Source organism: Martes martes (assembly GCF_963455335.1).
Source record: "Martes martes genome assembly, chromosome: 4".
Lineage (NCBI taxonomy): Eukaryota > Metazoa > Chordata > Mammalia > Carnivora > Mustelidae > Martes > Martes martes.
The window spans coordinates 11,136,369-11,157,662 of NC_137891.1; the positions used below are offsets into that span (position 1 = coordinate 11,136,369).

The 21,294-nt window shown below is 43.2% G+C and overlaps 1 protein-coding gene across 1 annotated transcript in view; it reads left to right on the plus strand.

Annotated features, from left to right (window-relative positions):
* The window catches only part of ASAP1 (ArfGAP with SH3 domain, ankyrin repeat and PH domain 1), a 348,258-nt gene that overhangs the window by 190,818 nt on the left and 136,146 nt on the right, over positions 1–21,294 (plus strand). The window contains exon 4 of the mRNA XM_080800600.1: positions 4,559–4,631. Within this exon, the coding sequence (XP_080656726.1) occupies positions 4,559–4,631 (73 nt within the window). The remainder of the gene's footprint in view (positions 1–4,558; positions 4,632–21,294) is intronic.

Consider the following 21,294-nt stretch of genomic DNA (forward strand, 5'->3'; position numbering starts at 1 on the left):
AGTCATAAACGGGATCATTTTGGGATGCGGTGGCATCATGGAAGAGTCAGCATGACGTGCAGCAGAGAGTGACCAGGTGGGCTGAGGCCGTGTGCTGCTACAGGTTGACGGTGGAAAGGGGCGTTTAGTCTGAGGCCTCTGTAAGAAGTACGTGGCAAGAGTGCTGGGGCAAAGGGATCTGCTAGTGCAGATACCCTGAGCCGGCAGCAGGCAGGGCTGGATCCATGTGCATCTCTGAGAACATTGTGCTCTTCTGTGACTGAGAGATGTCACCTGTCCTGGAGGGGTACAAAAGGTTACATACATTACCTTGAGAGGCCTCAGACTCTTCAGGGATTCTGCGTCCTTATGTCTGGTTTGTGTAACGTTTCTGAGTCCCTCTGGTGGCCTGCTCTCCTGTAAGGCCCCTGTTGGCATGGCTCCTCTCAGTCTGTCTCAGCATGGCAACAGCCTGTGCCTTCTGTGCCCATTCACATGACCCAACTTGTTAGGACTGTGAAGTAACAGTGAAGATTCTCCATCTACAGTTCCGGGTCGGAAGTACTTCTCTACATTAAAGCCCCTGCTCGTTAGTAATGTAGAGAATGCAAAGTTGCTGTCTTGCGGAATTGGGGATAGGGAAAGTACTCTTCTGTTATTAGAGATCAGCGTGTTCTCCTGGATGCATTTATTTGTTAGTTCATCCCCCCCTTACACACACATGCACTCTTTTGAGTTGAGTTCAACTTCAGATGCATCCTTAGAAATGCAGGTCCATATATTAACATTGGGAAATAATAATACTTTCATAGCCTGTATTATCTGCCTCTTTTCTCTTAGCCTTTACATAATTTTATGCATAGGACATTTGAAAGGATGTCACTGCAGGTATTGCTTGCCTGGCAGTTTGTAGCATATTTAGACGTGGATTATTCTGGAGGGGCCCCCCGTCTGGCTGAGCGACAGCGTCCCCTGCTTCTCTTAAACTGGGCCTGTGGAAGGGCATTTCACTTGGCTCCTGTGTGCCAGTGGCCAAACGCTAGAGTGGAAAAAGAGAAGTGTTACCCATTCCTAACTGTGACTCTAACTGTCAAACGCAGATGTTATTAATAACCTTTCAAAGTATGTATGTGAACTTTACACTGTGTTAATTTATAGGTGAGTTGGTAAAAATTCAACATAAATTCTGAGACTTTTCCCGAGCGGGGAAAAAAAGGGGGTGGGAGCAGATAGCTGGTCTCATAAAATGTTATGGCTGGAATCTTCCACATCCCTTTGCTCATCTGGACCCATTAACTCTCTTAACTGTGCAGGACATTAAAGCCCACTCATTAATTTCTGTTTGAGTGGATCCGTCTTTATGTGGTCATCATTCCCTGAAGCTGAATGAAGGTTATTTTCTTCCAGAAGCAGGTCTTTTTTTTTTTCCTTTCTCAAAAATAGTGAAGCAGTGGTAAGCTCCAGGGGGATCACGGGCACACATTCCTGCTACCGTGGTCAGCGGTGTGGTCGAAAAAGCAGAGGCTGGCTCTTCTCTTCCTGGATTTGTGTCACTTGGCAAGCAAGCTGTTTTACTTCTCAAAAGCCTGGGGTTTTTGTCAGGAAAAAAAAAAAAAAGGCAAGAATATGGATGTAAAAATAATAAATGGGAGCTATTATTGGGATTGTTTTTTAAATGTCCTTCCCACAAAAGCAGTTTATCAAAAGAGAAACCCATTAAATTCAGTCTCTTAAAGGAATGCTTATTTGCACTTTATTTTAAGCGTTACTTTCTTTCCCTTGAATGCTCCTAACACCCTAAATGGCTTTTAATTTCTCATCTCGGATTTGTCTCTGAAAACAGGTGGACGGCCCCCACCCTCATTAAGATGGGGCTCTATGTTTAGATCCAGTTCATCACAGACTTGGCGGAATGCAGAACTGAGTATCGGTGAGGAGGTCAGGGACCTGCGTTCAGAGTCCTGCTCTGCAGTCCTGGCCAAGCTGAACTTTCTTTTTTTCTTTTAATAATTTTTTTTTATTTTTAATTTATTTGACAGAGAGAGATCAGAAGTAGGCAGAGAGGCAGGCAGAGAGAGAGGAGGAAGCAGGCTCCCTGCCGAGCAGAGAGCCCGATGCGGGGCTCGATCCCAGGACCCTGGGATCATGACCTGAGCCGAAGGCAGAGGCTTAACCCACTGAGCCACCCAGGTGCCCCAAGTTGAACTTTCTAAACCTCTGTTTGCCTCATCTATACAATTAATTTAATAACAGTACTTCTGTCACAGGGTTTTTGTGAGAATCACATGAGGCGGTCTGTGTAAACCTCAGCCCCCTTCGTGCCATACTAACATTTATTAAAATGTTGCTCTCTTCCCTCTTTTCTCTAAAGTACAGATCTCAGCTCTTTGAAGTAACTCAAACTCTGTCTCCCGTGACGCTGCCTCGAGAGACACGATTTCCTCAAGTGTGGTGGGCGGTGCTGGGTGTTCTATGAGACAGTCACAGGCAGTAACCAGAGGACCATTTTATATAGTGAGAGATAGACAGTGATTTTAGGGTTTCTTCGGTTTATGGTAAGATCTTGATCTTCCACTTAGAACAGTTATGGACAATGTACAAACTGTGAATGGGTTTAAAGGAAAATTTTAAATAGAAGTGCAGGTGGGACGTGGCTGAGACAAGTGTGTGGAGGTGGCATGTAAGCAGCAGGCACAGTGGAGACTGCATCACTCCTGCGGTCCAAAAACCCAGTTTGACCTCAGCATCTGTTAGATTTGAGATCCGATAGATGTTCATCTGAGATGTGACTTTACCTGCTTCAGGCTCTCTGACTTGGACACCTTAACTAATCTTTCCCTCCCTCCCTTCCTCCCTCTCTACAAATATTCATGGACCGTCTATCACATCTCCCTAGCTGCTGCTTTATGGAGTTTTCATAAAGAAGCTGTGCAAAGAGAGAAGACACTGAAAGCATACCTATCTCCCCTGCATGGCACATCTGCTCTAGGAGGCTTACGCCTGGTGTAGCTGGTGCTCCAGAAGCCTTCGTTTCTCGTGTTATTCAGGACTGGTGTCGCCAGTGATAGAATCCCCACTTGAGCCAGCTCAGGGCGAGAGGAACGTACTGTCAAGTGTTTTCAGTCTGCAGGAAGGTTAGCAGGGACCTGTGCCTTGCGTGCAGCTGGAAAGCAGGACTCCGATGCCACTGCTTGTGTCCGGTGCTGTGTGTGTGGGCTGTCATTCTTCCCGGCCAGATTGTTACACATAGCTGGAGACAGAACCTGTGGCGGGCCCCAGGCCACCCTTCCCAGAAAGGATCTGCACCTTGTGGTCCCTGTTCCCAAGGCCAGAAGACCTGTGAGGAGCCTGAGCCTGGCGTGGTTCAGGTACCTGCCCTGCCAGCCAGCGGCATCCACAGGGGGAAAAGGCAAGCAGCCAGTTGAGCCACGGGTTGAGAGTGGCAGGAAGGACCATCTTGGAGGACAAGGGAGTGACCATTGCCTGCTCCCAACACATTTATTTACCCTTTGGTCTCTGCATGTGACCTTCGGAGGTAGGACTTACCCTCAGTGGCCTTCAGTTGTCTCCTCTGAAGTTCTGAGGTGTAGATGATGTCACGGATGTGGGTGTACAGTGAATGGTCTTAAATTTTATGTCGGTAAGTTCCTTATTACTGCCGTTACTGCTCACGCCCAAATCTTGACACCCCATCCAGGGGTTCCCAGTCTCTGGATCCTTGACCCTCCAGGAAGCAGAGAGGGGTTTGAAGTTACTTTAAGAAGTTAGGTCAGCATGCCATATGTCATCTATATTGAATACAACCCTTTTTAAATTTGCTTTTGAATCGAAATACACCTTCTGAGAAGAGTACATATCCTAAGTGCCCGGTCTTCACGAACAGAGCACAATTGTATATCCAGCCCCTGGATGAAGAATCAGCAGTGACGGCCCCCTAGAACCTCCCCCAACTTGCAGTGCAAGTAGATTGATGTAGATTATGTTTATTCTCCACCTACGAAATCATTTAAAAGCACTACCAGCATCGTGGTAGCATTTTCCATGCAGTCCTTTCTCAGCAACAGAATTTTAAAATACACCTGGCCTTATGTCATAATTTTTTTTTTTTTGAATGCTGAAAAGAATCTTCAAGTCACTCTTATTACGTGCTTTTAAATGTTTTCTTTCTGGCTGAAATTACCATCAGGTGATAAGAAGGGTTCTTGTGAACATGTGACATTCACGACTTACACTTGCCTATGTCCCTTCCAAGGTGCCACCCTCGCCCAGTGAGAGAAGCAAGTCTTACCCTCTCTTAAGTGTCTAGTATTTTCTTTCCCGTACAGAGCTTGGGGTGGTAACTGACTGACCACCATGTTGTCAGCTTCACCCAACACTGAGCTTTGTGGGACAACTCTGCATTTACCCCCAAACATGACTCCTCAGATACTGGGCACTTCCAGTCTCGGAAATGCTTCACTGTTCGTAAATATGTCCGCTTGCTACCACTATGGTAATTCAGCAAAATAAATGCCATTACGAATGAGTTTTAATTTGCCAAGTTTTCCAACGTTTTTTCCCCACTGTTTTTGTCTTTTAGGCTCTAGACCAAGATAGAACAGCCTTGCAGAAAGTGAAGAAGTCTGTAAAAGCAATATATAATTCCGGTCAAGGTAAGTACTTACCAAGCAGACAGCATGAATTAAATATAAGGTCTCCTGTTTTCTCTATCTGTAAGATGCTATGTTTATAGTAGACTTGGTACAAAAGGAAAAATAAGTAGGTCAAAGAAATTCAGCTTTTCTCTTTTTTCTCCATTTCTTCTCAGTCTACACAGATTACTGTTTCCAAAGTAAATCAGTTACAGAACTGGAGTTGCAGTGGGCTTTAGTATACATTTAAAAACTTAGCAGGGCTACTGGGAATTTTGTCACAAGTGACATGCGCATCTCCTGTGTAGTTGGTCTGTCTGTAACTCAGTGGCCTGGGGAAGGCACATAAGGATCTTTCTCTCTGCCTGTTACCTGTACACATTTGGAAATCAATATTGGTGCTGGGCATGGGAATGAGAGAGAAGGGGGAAGGGGTGAGGTTGAACTGAGATCTGGAGGGACCTGCCAACCAAGAGTCTATTCTTGTGGCTGAGGGCGTGCCTGGTAACCTGTGTCACTGAATGTTTTAGCGGGATCGGGTGACGGTTGTCTTCTTGGCAACAGAAGTATGTTTTCTGGGGGTAAGAAGAAGTAAACCTAGTTAAGATAAATAATGGCTAACCACAAGAAACGGTAGGTTCTGTCTCCCCAGGGAAGGAGAGGAGAGGCTTGGAAATGTAAAATGAGTTTCAAGGTCTTTGACTCACATCTTTTGTTATCCTTGCTGCACGCCCTACAAGCTCACTTACCCAGGGATAAGGTGGGAGAAAGCAGTAGTCTGTGTAGCCTGACAAACCCCGAAGGGGATGGCAGTAGGAGTCCGATGGAAAGGGCACAGGCTTTGAAGTTGGACCTGTGTGGGTTTGTACCCTCACCCTGCCCCTTAGGAGCAGGGTGACCTTAAGCTGGTTACTTCACTTTTTTGAACCTCCATCCTCTCTGTATAGCAGAGATTGTGGTATTCCTGTTGCTGAGGGTAGTTAATGAACTAATATCTGTAAAGAGCCTGTCACCTTAGGGGAGTTCAGTAAATGCCAAACATTCATATTTTATATAAATTTTATATTTTATTTATATTCATACTCGTAATTGTTGTAAAATTTTGGAGTTGAAAGGAACATTGAAAAAAGATCGAGCTTCAGATACTTTATGGATCTCTCCTCCTTATCAGAGCTGGGAATCAGTAGTCTCAAGCTGGAAACCTAATTGTCTCTTGTCTTATTCAAAGCCCTTGGGACTAATTGATAACCCATTCTGTATCATGGGTTCTTAATACCTCTCTCGTTTCTTTATATCCAAGAACACACTAACTTCTAATTAAGATGGATAATTAGTTGATTGCCTACTTCTGTAGTATTGTTTTAAATGTTTAAATTTTCGAATGTTTTAAGTCTTGGCCTAAATTATATAACTTCTTCCTTAGCTTCATTTTAATTTACTCCCAAGTATGGTAGTCCCTTTCTAGATATTTGCAATTTGGAGAGAGGTGGGTGGGGCCTAAAACTTTCCCTAAAGCTAGGGAAAGCTTCTGAGGTGCTGGTACTGTTCTGTCCCTTGATTTGGGGATGATTACATAGTTAAGTCCGTTTTTTGATAATTCATCAAATGCTACACTTAAGATCGATGTACCTTTTTATGTGGATGCAGTTATACTGTGCATCAGTGAAAGTATGTATAAAATTTATGTACAAGTGGCTTTATTGAAGCTTTGATAGTGATCATCCAGATCTGTTTTGGAAAAACAAGAAACGGGTGCCTGGGTGGCTCAGTGGGTTAAGCCTCTGCCTTCGGCTCAGGTCATGATCTGAGGGTCCTGGGATTGAGCCCCGCATCGGGCTCTGCTCAGCGGAGAGCCTGCTCCCCCCCTCCTCTGCCTGCCTCTCTGCCTACTTGTGATCTCTCTCGCTCTAAAATAAATAAATAAATAAATAAAATTTTAAAAACCAAAAACAACGGGGATTTTTAAAATAATAATATATCTATTTAAGAGACTAAAGTACATCTTTTATGAAAAGGAAACTTAGTGTAGATCACTGACTTCATTGCTGCTTGTTAAAGTTAAGTAAATTACTTAACTTCTGTGAACCTTAAATTGCCTCACCATGAAATGAGAAAATAATATCTAATTTGCAGAGTATCATATGGATAAATGAGGTAATATTTAAGGCCACTTAACGGACTTCCTGCCACATGACAGGTGCTTCACACATGGAAAGAATGACAGCTAGATCGGTGGCCTGGGTTTCTTCTCTGTGTTAATTCAGTCTTCTGCAAATAGCACTGGACCAGCCCAGTTTTCTAAAGAGCTTAATGAGCCATTAGCTGCCTTAGGAATGAGTGTCAGTTCTCCATAATGTTACGGTTTAGGCTTGAGGCTCTCAGCTTATGAGCCGCAGAAGAGAGACCTCTGATTTGCAGCTGTGAGTGGCTGGCTGCCTTATTTATCCTGCTAGTAGCTCCACGTAATTCCTTTTCCTCCCCTCAAAGTCTTTGCTCAAGATGCATCCCGTCTGTGTCCCGCAGTGGCCACAGTCACGTCAGCTGCTCACACAAAGGCTCTTCTACTTGGTAGGGATGTGCTTCATCTTGTTCTTTAAAGGGCTTCCTTGGTCACCTCTGTCCTGGCATGGCAGGAGAGAGAGGCTGTCCCTGCATGTGCGAAAGATAGTGAGTTCAAGGAATGTGTGCAGTTTGGTTGCCTTTTCCTCCATGAGATTGTTCTTGCCTGGTGGATGGGGCACACACCTGGCTGAGCAGTGACCACTCCCACCCCCTAGCTAGGTTAGGGTTCTCCTGTGTGCTTTGCCTTAGGTCTCTACTATTTAATAGAGTAGCTTCTAGTCACATAATGGCTTTTTAAATTTATATTAATTAAAATCAAATCAGGTGGAAAATCCAGGCCCCCCAATCTCAGTGTTCACATTTTGAATGCTCAGTAGCCACGTGTGACTGGCTGCTGTGGCATGGGACAGCACAGACCCAGGGCATTTCTGTCATCACAGGAAATCATTTTGCTGCTGTACGAGAACGTATTTCCCATTGTATTGTAACTGGTGACTGTTCTCTCTGGCCTTAGGCCAGCCAGTGTCAACCCTGACTTTTCAATAGAATCACCTAAGAACACTTAAAACATGAACACAGGGGGTCCCTCAGGCCCACCTGCAAAGAGTTCTTCTAGAGTGAGACCTAGGTATTGGGATTATAATAAAATGACTCCCCAGGTGATATGCAGCTAAATCTGAGAACTGCTGCACTGGCCCATGACCCATTTGATGAGGGCTGTTACTGTGTCTTTTACATTTGTATCTTATGTATCTGTCACCATAGTTTATTAATTCAACAAGTATTTATTGAGCATCTGTTAACATGATACCGTTCTGGGGGTTGAGTATATTAGACAAATCAGACAGAATCTCTGCCTTCATGAATTTTACAGCTCAGTGGGGGAGATGGCTGTTAGATCACCAAACCAGAAAGGATTTAGGTTAGGTTTTTGGTTTTTTGTTTTGTTTTGTTTTTTTATTTGACAGAGAGAGGGAGAGAGCACAAGCATGCGGAGTAGAAGCCAGAGGGAGAGGGAGAAGCAGCCTCCCTGCTGTGTTAGGATCCTGACACGGGGCTCAATCCCAGGACCCTGGGATCATGACCTGAGCCGAAGGTAGTTGCTTAACCAACTGAGACACCCAGGTGGCCCCCCAGAAGGGATTTATACTTTAGACGCTGCAAAGCTTCCCAAGAGGGATCTGATACAGTGTGAAAGGGTTCTGAGTGGAACGTCTCTCAGTGGACGTGGTGTTCGTTGGGTGTTGACTGTACTAAGCTAAGCGGAGCAGACCTCTGAGGTAGGTCCACCATCACCCCCAGTTTATAGATGGTGAGGCTGAAGCTTCACAAGCCAGGCGAACTTCTGCAACAGTAGTGGAGCTCGACTCCAGCTTTGTACTCTCTACCTGTCTCTACCTGCCCTGTAGTGGGGGCTCAACAGATGTGCAGTGTGTAGCTATATGGCGGCTGGATAGGTCCCTGAGAAGCTCTCCATGAGTGGCTGTTGAGTGTTTAATCGTAACTGCTCGTGAATGAATTGGTTCAGTGTAACTTCCCAGCAGTGTGATCCTGGGATGACTTTGGTGGTTCCTGGAGAGGGACCACAGTGGTTATCATGCCCATGGCTGGAAGGGCCGGTGGTGGGGTGGGTGGGGACTCAGACCTCACAGACTGTAGGGACCTGATAGGGTTTCCGCCATCACCAATGACTATAGTTTGTGTGGGCAGCACTGTGACATTTAATTCTTAAAAAATAGATGAGTAAAACAGTGGTGTTGCCGATCTTTCCATGATACATGCTCACTGGAATCTGGGTTATTCCCGTCCAAGGGCTTTTGGCCTCATCCAGAAAAGCCACAGAGGCTGAACCCTGGTATCTGTTTCCCACTGTGTTTTCATAATTTTCTTGTTTTCTCACAGTGCTTAAGTGACACAAAACCCATCTGATAAACTTTAAAGTTCTAAGAAGGATTTCTGTATTTCTGGTTTGAGATGACCAGCCAGCCTACTACCACCACCACCTACCCCACCAGATGATTTGAACATTGTATTTATTTGAGAGCGAGTGAGTAAGTAAGTGCACACAAATGAGTGGGGACAGAGAAACAGAGTCCCCACTGAGCGAGGAACCTGAGGTGGGGCTCCATCCCAAGACCCTAGAATCGTGACCTGAGCCGAAGGCAAACTTTTAACCCATTGAGCCACCTAGGCACTCCCTACCAGATGCTTTGAAAGATGGTTGAGAATGGTGAAGAGTCTTGCTTTTACAATGTATTTATTAGGATTACACATAAGCTTTATCAGTATGAATTGGAACACAGTATAATAATAAAAAAATTTTATTGGAAAGACAAGTTAGCTCCCCAGAAGCCCCTTAGTTTGAAAATGGCTTGGGGATTTGTCTCTTTCTCTTATGCCCCTGTGTCACATATGAGGACGTTCAGAAACAAAACTGAATTCTGTGAACTGCTTGGATCAAGCTATCCAGCCTTCCTGTGTTGTTCCTAAGTTTTGAAGTGTTGATGTTGCTAATCTGTGAAGTATATTGTCATTTAGAAAGTTTGCCTCAGTGTGTGTGTCCTTCCTTCCTCCCCTCCCCCACTTCTCTTTTCCCTAATGTATGTTTAAAATAGCCAGTAGTTTCTTGAACACTAGAGATTTTAAAATATGTTGCAGTCTTTGACACTTTTTTCTTTCCGAAGACAGAACCTAATTCTCTCCTCCTGGAATGTTGCCAGAATTACTACCTTCCTCTTATGAACAGAATGTGATGGAAGTGATACCATGAGATTTCCAAGACCAGTTCATAAAAGAGATCACTTCCACCTGGGTTTCTCCACCCCTCCATCACTTTTTGTGGAGGAAGCCAGCCACCCTCTTTGAGAGGAGACTGTGAACCATGACCGAAGTGACTGCCAGCCCTAGTCATACCTTCAGTTGCCTGCAGCCCTGATGACTTGCCACCTTGAGCTTTGTACAGGACCCTGGCTCAAAGCAGTAGACAAGGGATTCATAAGATTTCTGCCCTTGCATACACGGGCGTGTGCATGCAAATCCCAGGCTCCGTGGAAGTCAGTGTGAGTCTCTAGAGAAAGAGGAGCTCACTGCTTGTCAGTGCTGTTAAAAAAGCAAAGTGAAACATACCATGCTTTTTATAAAATGAAAGAGGCGTGTATTTCCTAGTAAGCATGGGTGCACCAGATTTGTTGTTCTGTCAATGATTTAGTTGAGTTGCATTTGTTAATCTTTCTGAACAGATATATTATTACATCCACATAAACTTTTCCTTGGGAGTAAAGACCAAGAATATTCCTGCTACTAGGTCTTTTCCTATGATAATTTTTTTTTCCACAAATCCAATGTGGATTTTATTATTAAATAGTGGCTTCCTTAAAATTCATGCCAAAATCTATTTGGAATACATTTTAGCTTATTAGTAACACATGGTGCCCCTAGAAATACATAACATTGTTAGTCTGAAAGTTGGGACTCTTTAAATCCTTTAATTTTAGTGAATAAAAAAAAAAAAAAAAAAACCTGACAGTGGTATGTAATTTGATTGCAAGCATATGATATGGAAGTCTTATTTCCAAAATAGCACGCGATTGTCGTAAACAGTTCTAAAACTTTTCACGTTACAGAAAAAAGCAGTTTCCCTTTGCCTTCCCTCTTTTGGTTTAGAATTATGGAGCGAGTACTTTTAGAAGAACACTTGTGTTTTCTAAAGCAAAATTAATGTGTGATGTTCGCCCCAGATTTTCATTTTGTTAATTTATCTATTTTAAGAAATAGCCCAAAGTGTGTGACGAAATCTAAGATTTTCAAGGTAAGGTGCTAAATTCATCAGTGGTAGGAAAGTGAATGGTTTTATATCCAAGTAAGTTCATTTTAGCTCTTTCAGTTAACATTTTGTCAAATTTAAAAGTATAGTAGGAAGTGAATTGTGACCAAAATTGATAAATTAAGTTTGGTGTCTTGCCATTGTATCATGTAATGGCATTTTTAATTCTGTAGTATTCAGTGGGGAGAAAAAGGTTCCTAGAATTTTAAGAAAGATGTGGAAGCATAAAATGTCAAAAGGTATATACAAAAAGCACGTGGTCTGTGTTTAGGAAGTTTTATATATTTTTGCTGTTTTCCAAGTTTGTAGATTATGATCTGATTTTTGAAAAATTTTTTGAATTAAAGTAAACTTGTTAGTGAAGAAATAATTTTAAGTCCTCAGAAGTAGAAGGCTTTAGATTGAAATTGTAAATACCTTTTAGTGGTGGTAGTGATTTAAGCAAAGTCTAAACAAATTACTGGGGCCTGCAAGGCATTTTGCATTCGTGTGGGTCCATCATTACTCCTTAGGAGGTGAAAACAAATTGAAATAATGAGTTCCTTCAGAATGGTCAAGGAAGGAAGTTTTTTCTAAAAGGAAGTATACTTATCCAGGAGAATATTCCTCCTCAAATTGTGAAGGGATAAAATAAGAGGAATTTTTAAAACTGCATTTAGAAAATTGAAGTCTCTTTCTAGAGTAATCTTAGAACTCTGGGCTGTTTAAGAAGTTCCAGTTTTCATATTCAAGCCATTGGCTGAAATACTTTGTTACTTAAAATAAGAGGCTATCTGGGTGCTGGCGGGGGGTGTGGGGGGTGTGTACAGATCTTGTTGGCCTGGAATGAGGGCTCTCAACTTTAAAATGAGTTAATTTTTTTATGATGTATGCACTCATCTTATGGGAGCATTCTTCATGAGAAATTAAGGGTTTTTTTTTTTTAAGATTTTTTTTTTTTAATTGTCAGAGAGAGAGAGAGCGCGAGCATGAGTGGGGGGTAGGGAAGGAGCAGCAGGCAGAGAGAAGCAGGCACCCCGCTGAGCAAGGAGCCTGATACCTGATGTGGGGCTTGATCCCAGGGTCCTGGGATCCAGACATAACTGACTGAGCCACCCAGGCGTCCCAAAAAATTAAGTCATTAATAAAATCGGGAGTGCTTATTCCACAACCACTACCTTGGGTTTCTCAAGATGAAGAGCAAAAATACTCGGTTTAAGGTAAACATTAAAACACGTCCTCTACCTTAATAGTCCATAGTTTGTAGAATTAATGAATTACATGGGGCACCTGGGTGGCTCGGTAGGTGAAGCATCTGCCTTCAGCTCGGGTTATGATCTCAGGGTCCTGGAAGCAAGCCCCACATCAGGCTCTCTGCTCAGCAGGGAGCCTGCTTCTCCCTCACCTTCTGCCTGATGCTACCCCTGCTGTGCTTTCTCTCTGTCAAATAAATAAAATCTTTAAAAAATTTTTGGAGATGATAAATTACTACCAACCCTTGTGGAGTGCCTACTATTTGCCAGGTGCCTTATATACATTTACCATGTCACCTAATTGTCTCAGCGGTCTTATATGCAAGACAGTATTATTCCCCCCACTTTCAGGGTTTAAATCACTTACACAGCTATTAAGTTTAAATTTAAACTGCTTTAAATTATTTACACAGCTAGTAAGTAGCTACAAGGTTTGAAACATAGGTCTCTGTGATCTTAAGGCTGCTGAGGCAGAATTGTCAGGTTAGTAACGGTCAGAGGAGAGTGACTGCCGACCCAGGATGGGGCACAGAGGACTCAGAGAAAGGCTGAATTTGTGGGCTCAGTGCCTCGCCCGTGCAGGGAGACAGACAAGTAAAACAAGCCGCAGTTCTATAGCAGGAAGGTGCTAGATGGGTCTGTTACAAAGAGGAGCAGCTTTCTTGCTTTAAATACAAACCTGATGGAGCACCTGGCTGGCTCAGGCGCTCAGCTGGTTAAGCACCTGCCTTTGGCTCAGGTCTTGGTCCCCTGGATCCTGGGATCCAGCCCTGTGTCGGGCTCCCTGCTCAGTGAGGAGTCTGCTTGTCCCTCTCCCTCTGCCCCTCCCCCCAGCTCGTATGTGCTCTCTCTCCCTCTCAAATAAGCAAATAAAGCCTTGTAAATAAATATACATACACACAAACCGGAGTGGGCACAGACTAACCACACAGTGTTTCTCCACCCTCGCTCCTGTTACCAGGTGCTCTGTAACTGGCATAATTTATGAATGAACAGTGAAGCCCACAAACCACGCATTCTCTTACAGAGACTATAGTGCCTCCCCCACACCTTTAGCTGTGGACGTGTGGATATCGTGGAATAGGTCACACAGATTTGGGATCGAATACTGACTTAGCCCGGGACTGGTGGCTGGGAGCACTTTGTCGGAGAATACTTTGAGTCGTCGTTTCTTCATTTCTGCAGATGGAAAAATAGTTTCCACCTCATGGGATGGTTGCGAAGCCTCACACAGGTAGTATAGGCACCTGACTCGTGTCAGTGATGAGGGCTTCATCTCGCTCAACTTGAAGCTTTCAGAGATTGAGGGAGATTCGGAACAAACCTAGTTTGTCATCTTCGATCCACCTCCACACAGATGTGTGTACGGTGCTTCTTACCCCCGCTCCGCCTTGTTGTGAAATTTGGAAGAGCATACTTTAAAATATTTAATATGATGCTGGGATATAGTAATCATCAGTGGTATTTAGTATAATTATAGCTGGTTGCAAAAATGCAGTCAACACTGGAAAAATTTTAGCCAGTATGTCTTCAAATTATTTATTCTTACATTCTTCCTTCTTTTTCTCTCTTGGATTCGAGTTGCATTTATGTCAGACTGCTTGATATTCTCCCCCAGGCCAGTGAGATTTTATTTTTAATCTTTAAACTCCTTGTGTTTCCGTTTGGATAATTTCTGCTTTCCTGTTTCCAAGTCTCCTGCTCATTTCTTCCTCAGAATCCAGTCTGCCGTTAGTCTTATCCAGTTAATTTTTATTTCAGATACTGTGTTCTTTTAGTTCTTGAATTTCCATTTGGTCCTTTTTCAAAACTTCTGTCTTTCCTGAAGTTCTTCATCTCTTCACCCATTTTATGCAACTTTTCCTATAGATACCTGAACATATTTGTAATATTTATTTTGAAGTCTAACAACTAGGTTGTCTCTGCTTCTGTTTCTTTGACTGGGTTCTTCTCTTTTGGTTTTTGACTACATTTTTCTGTTTCTTTGCATGTCTAGTAATTTCTGTCTGCATGGTAGACATTTGAATTGTATGACATAGAGACTCCGGATTCTTTTGTCTTCCTGTGAAGTGTGCGGTGTTTTATTCTAGTACGTGGTCAGATTTCTAGTAATGACCATCACCTTGATCTTAGGGTAAGTCTATTTTAGTTTTGCTCGTAGTCCCAGGATATAGCCCTTAGTCCTACAGCACAGTGCATCTCAGCTTTCAGCCCAGAATGTTTACCAAGCCCTGCTAACTCTGTAGGATTTGAATTCCAGACTCTTCTCAGCGTTGGGAAGTTGCTGGAATCTGCTTAGCTCTTTACATGTTGCTTTCTGCTGGGTTTCTTGAAGTCTGCTGTTCAGGTCAGCCAAGGACTGGAATTGAGGGTTTCCTTTTCTGTGACTTCTTCCTTTCTAGGATGTTACCCCTCAATTTCCAGCTGCTGAAATAGTCCCAGACTCTGACCTCTGATGCCTCGGCTGAGTAAAATGCCACTTTCTGCTTGAGCTCTGTTCTCCTTGCCCAGCATGGACTGAAGTCTGCCCTTAGGAGAAAAGCCAGTTACGGTTTTTTCTTCTCTGGTATGGTTTACTTCCTTGAAGGGTGATACCCCCTCTGTTTCTACCTGCTTTTGTTTGCTCTCTAGTGGCTTTGAGTGGTTGCTTTTTATGTTTTGTCCGTCATTCATATTTGTTATAAACAGGAACATTAGTCTGGTACAAGTCACTGTGTCAAATTATCAACTGCCAATCTTTTATTATAAAAATTATGTATGAGTAATTCATCTATTAAGATATAAGGGATTGACGAAACACTCTTGACTCACAGAGAGGTATTTTGGCGTAGTTAGACTTATAATGTATGACAGTATATTAAAGTGACTTAGAGAGAAGTATGTCTTCAGCTCAGGTTTTGGATCACAAATACCTGAATATAGAAAACAGATACTTTGTTTATTCGGTCAAAACTGTTTACAAAGTATAGGAGAGGTGTGTGGCTGATTAAACCATAGGATGAGCAGTGATCCTTTGTATGCATTCTTGAACTTAATGGTTTATTGTAAACTAAGTGTATTTACCTTATAGTCATACTTTGAAGTAAGTTTTAAAGTCTGCATGTATGGGAAGGGCACCTGAGTGGCTTGGTTAAGCATCCAACTCTTGATCTAAGGTCAGGTCTTGACCTCCAAGTTGTAAATTTAAGACCCACCTTGGGCTCCACACTGGGCATGGAGCCTCCTTTAAAAAAAAAAAAAAAAATGGCAAGGGCGCCTAGGTGGTTCAATTGTTGAAGCACCTGCCTTCGGCTCAGGTCAGGATCCCAGAGTCCCGGGATCGAGCCCCACATTGGGGCTGAGCAGGGAACCTGCTTCTCCCTTTCCCATGGGTTGTGTTCCTTCTTTCACTGTCTCTCTCTCCATCAAATAGATAAATAAAATCTTAAAAAAAACAAAACAAAGCAAAACAAAAACTCTGGACTCTCAGCTCAGCGGGGAGTCTGCTTGAGATTCTCTTTCTCCCTCTGTCCCTCCTTCCATACTTACACATCCTCACTCTCTCTGTCTCTCTAGAATAAATAAATCTTTAAAAAAATAAAAAATGAAGTCTCCGCATATGAGAAGTAACCCATGGAGTCAAAATAAACGTTGAAAATCCTTGTATGGCTAATGAAGTACACTTGAAATTATAATTCATTTGGTGTTTTTACACAGTATTGGCGTTCCTTTCGGAACTGTGGTATTTAAAACACACACACCCCCCCCACCCCCCCACACACAGTCTTTCCGGCAGTTACCCTTAGCTCAGGGGGAAGCTCCCCCTGGGAACAGGTGAGGAAAGGGCAGATGGTACCATCCCTCCTGCTCTCAGACTGCTCTCATCATTGAGCGGGGTGGGAGGACACAAGGCTGTTTACATTGGTTTTGCTCCCTCTTTGCCTTGTTCTTCCAAATTCACTGAGTCTCACAAATTAAAGGCACAGCTGTGTGATACCATGTGGTTTTCGGTCCTTCCCAACTAATCCTTTGTACTGTTTTCATAAAGATTCAGTTTAGTGACTATCTAGTTTTCTTTATGGACCACCTTTCTGCCTTGAGCAGACCCTCCCTGACAGTTACAGCCAAGATTCTGCGGCCAGCCTCTATCTTTCTGCCTTTAGACCAAGGCACATTTTGACCACGTTCTTGGATGGTTTATGTCTCATCTGACTGGGGTTGTGCTTCCCTGTCTAATGACGTTGCAGTTAAACTAGAGGGAAGAGTCTGGAGGAATGCCAGGGTCTCCCATTTTATTTCGTGTGTGGTGTTCTCCCTCGGTTTGCTTCAATTCTGCCTCTCTCACACATGCTCCCCTGACCACGTGGAGTCTCCCCTGTGAGGCAGACCCACCACAGCTCTTTTCAAAGAAGGCCCCATCTTAAGGCAGCCATGGTCTGGGATAACGAAGTGGTCGTGCATGTGTTGGATTCCATTTGTGGTTTGGATGTGGACGTGAATTTTAAAGTGTCTTCTCTAGGACTAGAAGTACTTTCCAGCAGACTCTTTAGCCAGGAAGATAACTATTTATTGATTTTTCTGACGCCCTGCTTAGGTATGGAAATCAAGCAAGTTGTTATTGATTCTAAAGTGTTTTTCATAAATAATCAGTGCCTTAAGACAGCGTGATTGGGGGGTTGATGGAGGATGACTTGCATGGCCACTTTGTCACCTGCGTGCACAGCAACAGGGTGTTCTCGGATCTTCCGTGTCTCTGGAAATGGATTGAACTTCTCCTTTTTCTTTATGGAGGATTGCAGGGGGCTTGCACTCTGGAACACTTGGGGATGGTTTTTTTATTGTTGTTGTTTTTTTAATGGCATTTTCTGTTTGTTTTTCTCATTATAAAAGTACAGTTTATGTTAACACGGTTGCATTAGAAAATTCAGATGAAAGAAGAAAATGCTGATCAGCCACATTTCGTTCTTAAACTCCTTTTCATTGCATGGATTCTGAATCATACACGGTGTTCCTAGGTGGCACCAGGCACATTTGTAGGCTCTGTTGTCCTTGTTCTCTTACTTGCCCACACTTGGGGTGATGCCTTTTCCAGGAGCCCTGGGGTAGAGACGCCTGTATTGCTGCAGTGTTTGGGGGTGTTGTATGCTGCCTACACAGGGAGGAGCAGGGGAGGCCTTCTGAAGGAGCACTGGCTCCCAGGCCACAGCACGGGGATGTGATCTCCGCTCTGGCTACGAGAAGCTGAGTGTTCCTTAGCAAGTCCTTTCATTTCTCCAGACCTCCGTTTTCTTCTCTATGAGAAAGAGAAGATGATCCCTACCTTATCTATTGATGAAGTAGTTAGTGGTTATGAAATGAGACAAAGATTCTTTTGCAGTCTGCAAGGCACTGTGTATACCCTAAGGGGAGCCCATGGGGTCCAATAAAGTGTGCCTTTTTCAGGGGCACTTGGGTGGCTCCGTTGGTTGAGCATCCGACTCTTGATTTCGGCTCAGGTCGTGATCTCAGGGTCGTGAGACAGAGCCCCATATCGGGCTCCAAGCTCAGTGCAGAGTCTCCTCATCCTTCTCCCTCTGCTCCTCCCCCTGCTCACACTGCCTCTCTCTCAGATAAGTAAATGAGTCTTAAAAAAAAAACAAACAAAAAAATGCCTTTCTCCAGACACCAAAACCAGAGAGGCCTGCTTGCACGTTTCAGTCTCTTTTCTACATGTGTGCTTTTGCCCTCCCTTGGACTCTCGACTCTGCACCTATCGAGGGCAAGAAGTCTTGTCTTTAGATTCAGCTGACTTTCCTCCCTGATCCTTAATATTCTGGGGTCATCGATCCCTTTACAGTTGGAGAACAACAGATCCTCTCTGAATTATTAAAAAACTTGCAAGGCAGAATTTTTCAGTTAATTTTAGGAGTTTTTGGAAGCCCTAAAGTTGAGGTCAGAAGCATTAATTAATTCAAATAGTACCTTAGTATGTAGAATATGCATATAACATATACAGTAATAATAAATAAATATTTTTAAAAATAAATACTGGAAATGTATGCTTTGAAATATTTTACCATCAGGTGTAGTTGATCACAAATAGTCTGGAGAGCACCAGTCTAGAGACACCTGTGCGGTCAGGTGGTCAGGTCCTATCCTAGCCTCCCTCATCTACCTGGACAAGGACCCAGTGCACTTTCAGTTAATCTCGAATTATTTAACACATAATTTTTAACCCAAGAAGCTGAAGCTCAGAAGGACTGAGGCTGCAAACTGAAAGACCTACATAACCTTTTCTATCACAGGGTAGGTGCTTAATGAAAGTTTGTGAATTAATTGTGAAATGTGGGGCCATATTTTTAAATTACACCTATTTACAAAAAGCTCAGCTCCTTCAGATGCTGGGATGTCAGCTGTAGAAGGTGCAAATGGGAGAGGAATGGTTGTCTTCTACCTAGCTTTTCTTCGGGGGCAGATCTCAAAGCATGAACAGTACCCGGAGAGCCATGAGCAAAGCCGTGTGATGTGGATTTTATCTGGCAGTTAGGAGGCCTGCGTGAGAGGGCATTGCTGCCCCTGCTGTAAGGGAGTGATGCTCAAGTGCCGTTTAAATGCTGAGTAATAGCCTTGTGGAACTCTGCGGGCATCTTGTCTTGGGGCTCTGCTAGTTAATGGATTTGTCAGTTGTTGCGGAAATGGGAGTTTGCACTCTGAGTTTCCAGATAACACCCTTGGGGCTGGAGCAGATTCTTGCAGAGGCTTGGCTAGAATTTTGAAAGAACAAATCCAAATTCAAAATGACCTTGAAAAATCAGAGGAATGAGTCATCCCGAGTGGCATGGAGAAAGGCAATTAAAAAAAAAATCCTTTCTGCCTTTATGGATGTTGCCTTTAATCTTAATAAGTATGTACTGAGTGGTGGTGGGAAAAGAAGAGGAAATAGAGGCCCAGGGAAGTGAAATAACTTGCTTGTAACCCAGGGGCAGAGGCAGGGGGACAAGCAGAACCCCACTGAACAGGGACCCCAATGTGGGGCTGGAACCCAGGACCCCGGGATCATGACCTGAGCCGAAGGCAGACACTTAACTGACTGAGCCACTCAGGTGCCCCAACTCTTGATTCTTCAGGGTGTTGCTCAGGTGTCCTCTCTTAGGAAACCTCACTGGTTATATCCAGATTTTGTCTGTGTGTTCATTTATCAGATACTACATGGTGCCTATAAGACACTGTGTTAAATAAGCAATATATTTTCATGCAGAGGAAAGAAAATAAAATGCATCGCTGATGGATAAAGTAAATACTCAAAAAAGAATAAAACTAAACGAAACAGAAGGCTCAGGAACTTTCTTTAACGTTAAAATCCTTCCTCATGCTATATAAAAGAGATATATTAGGTTGAATTAAAGCTTTCAGTGTTGTTTGTTTTGTTTTTTTTAAAATACTGAATCCTAGAAGATTTGGGAACATAAGCTAGGTAGGAATCCCAAAATCTTTTGGGTAAAGACTGGTATGTTTGACGACATGAAATGTAAAAAGTTCTGTGTGGCAAAGGACACTGTAAACCAAGTGAGGAGACAAATGGGAAAAAATGTTTGCAGCACATACTACAACAGATTGCTGTCTCTTCTGCAGGAAGTCTCCCTACAGATTGACAGGGAGAAGACAAGCAATGGAAACCAACAGGCAGGAAAGGAAATGTGAATGGACAATAAAATCAGCCAAATACTCAGGCTTACTGTATAGTCCAGTTTTTCAGGTCCTTGTGGCAAGAATTAAGAACAGTAATGTCTATGTGCTAGTCTGGCGTTAGGGAAACACACTCTTCTGTTTGTCCTGCTGTTGGGTCTGTGCATTCCTACCAACAGCCTCTTTGGGAACATAGCAGTAGTAATTAAAATTTGAAGTGTGCACCCTACCTCCTAACAATTTTACTTTTTTGAATATATCTTTTCAGAGATAAAGTGACAGCATGTAAGCACTTATGGATAGAAATATTTATTGCAGTGTTGTCTTTTGGTAGCAGACACTGTGGGAGTCTCTCGGGGAGCTAGTTTTCCAAATCATGGTGAAGTTTACTGTGGAATATAATGACAGTTAAAATAATGAATTAGGGGGCACCTGGGTGGCTCAGTCAGTTAAGTATCTGCCTTCGGCTCAGGTCATGATCCCAGGATCCTGGGATGGAGCCTCACGTCAGGCTGCTTCTCCATCACCCTCTCCCTTTGTGTGCGCTCGCTCTCTCTCTCCCGCTCTCAAATACATAAATAAAGTACTTTAAAAAAATAATAATGAATTAGAGTTAATTATATTCAGTTTCTTGATCCCTATTCAGTAGGGAAAAAGCAAGCCATGGAGTCTTGTATTTAATATCCCATTTGTGGGGTGCCTGGGTGGCTCAGTCAGTTAAGCATCTGCCTTCAGCTCAGTCATGATCTCTGGGGTCCTGGGATGAACCTTGCATTTGAGGAGCCTGCTTCTCCTTCTCCCCCTCCCCTCCCACTGCCCACCACCTGCTCATGCACTCTCTCTCTTTCAAATAGAGAAATCTTTGCTGAAATTATTAATACATCACATTATTAACTTTGCTTATTTCAAGGAGGGTACTGGAGAAAGGGATAGGAAATGATCATTTTTATCTTTATATATCTCCATCTTAGTGTATGAATTATTTTTGTAATTTTAAAAACAAATGGAATTAAAAATTTTGAAGGGTGATTAGTGTTTCACAGTATGTATAGGCTCGTATAAAAGAATTTATCACTTCGCCCTCTACGCCAGCACTATAATTTATGACACATATTACATGGCTTTATTATCACAGTTATAGCTCATTGTATTTTATATGCCTGGCCCATGGCCAACACTCCATATATTCCGAAGGAAGGAAAAAGGACTTGCTCCAGGAGACTTTACTACATGCGTTGAGCATTTGAGCATTATTGGGAACTCAGACATTGCAAGAGGCTGAGGACCAAGTTAATGGCAAGCTTGCCTGGGAAGTTACACTTACCTTTGATCTTGAATGAGGCAGGTTGAGCCCTGGGATTGTGACGGAGCCAGGTGGCCCAGAGAACTTGGGCTGGGTTGTGTGGCTGCAGCGCGGGGATGC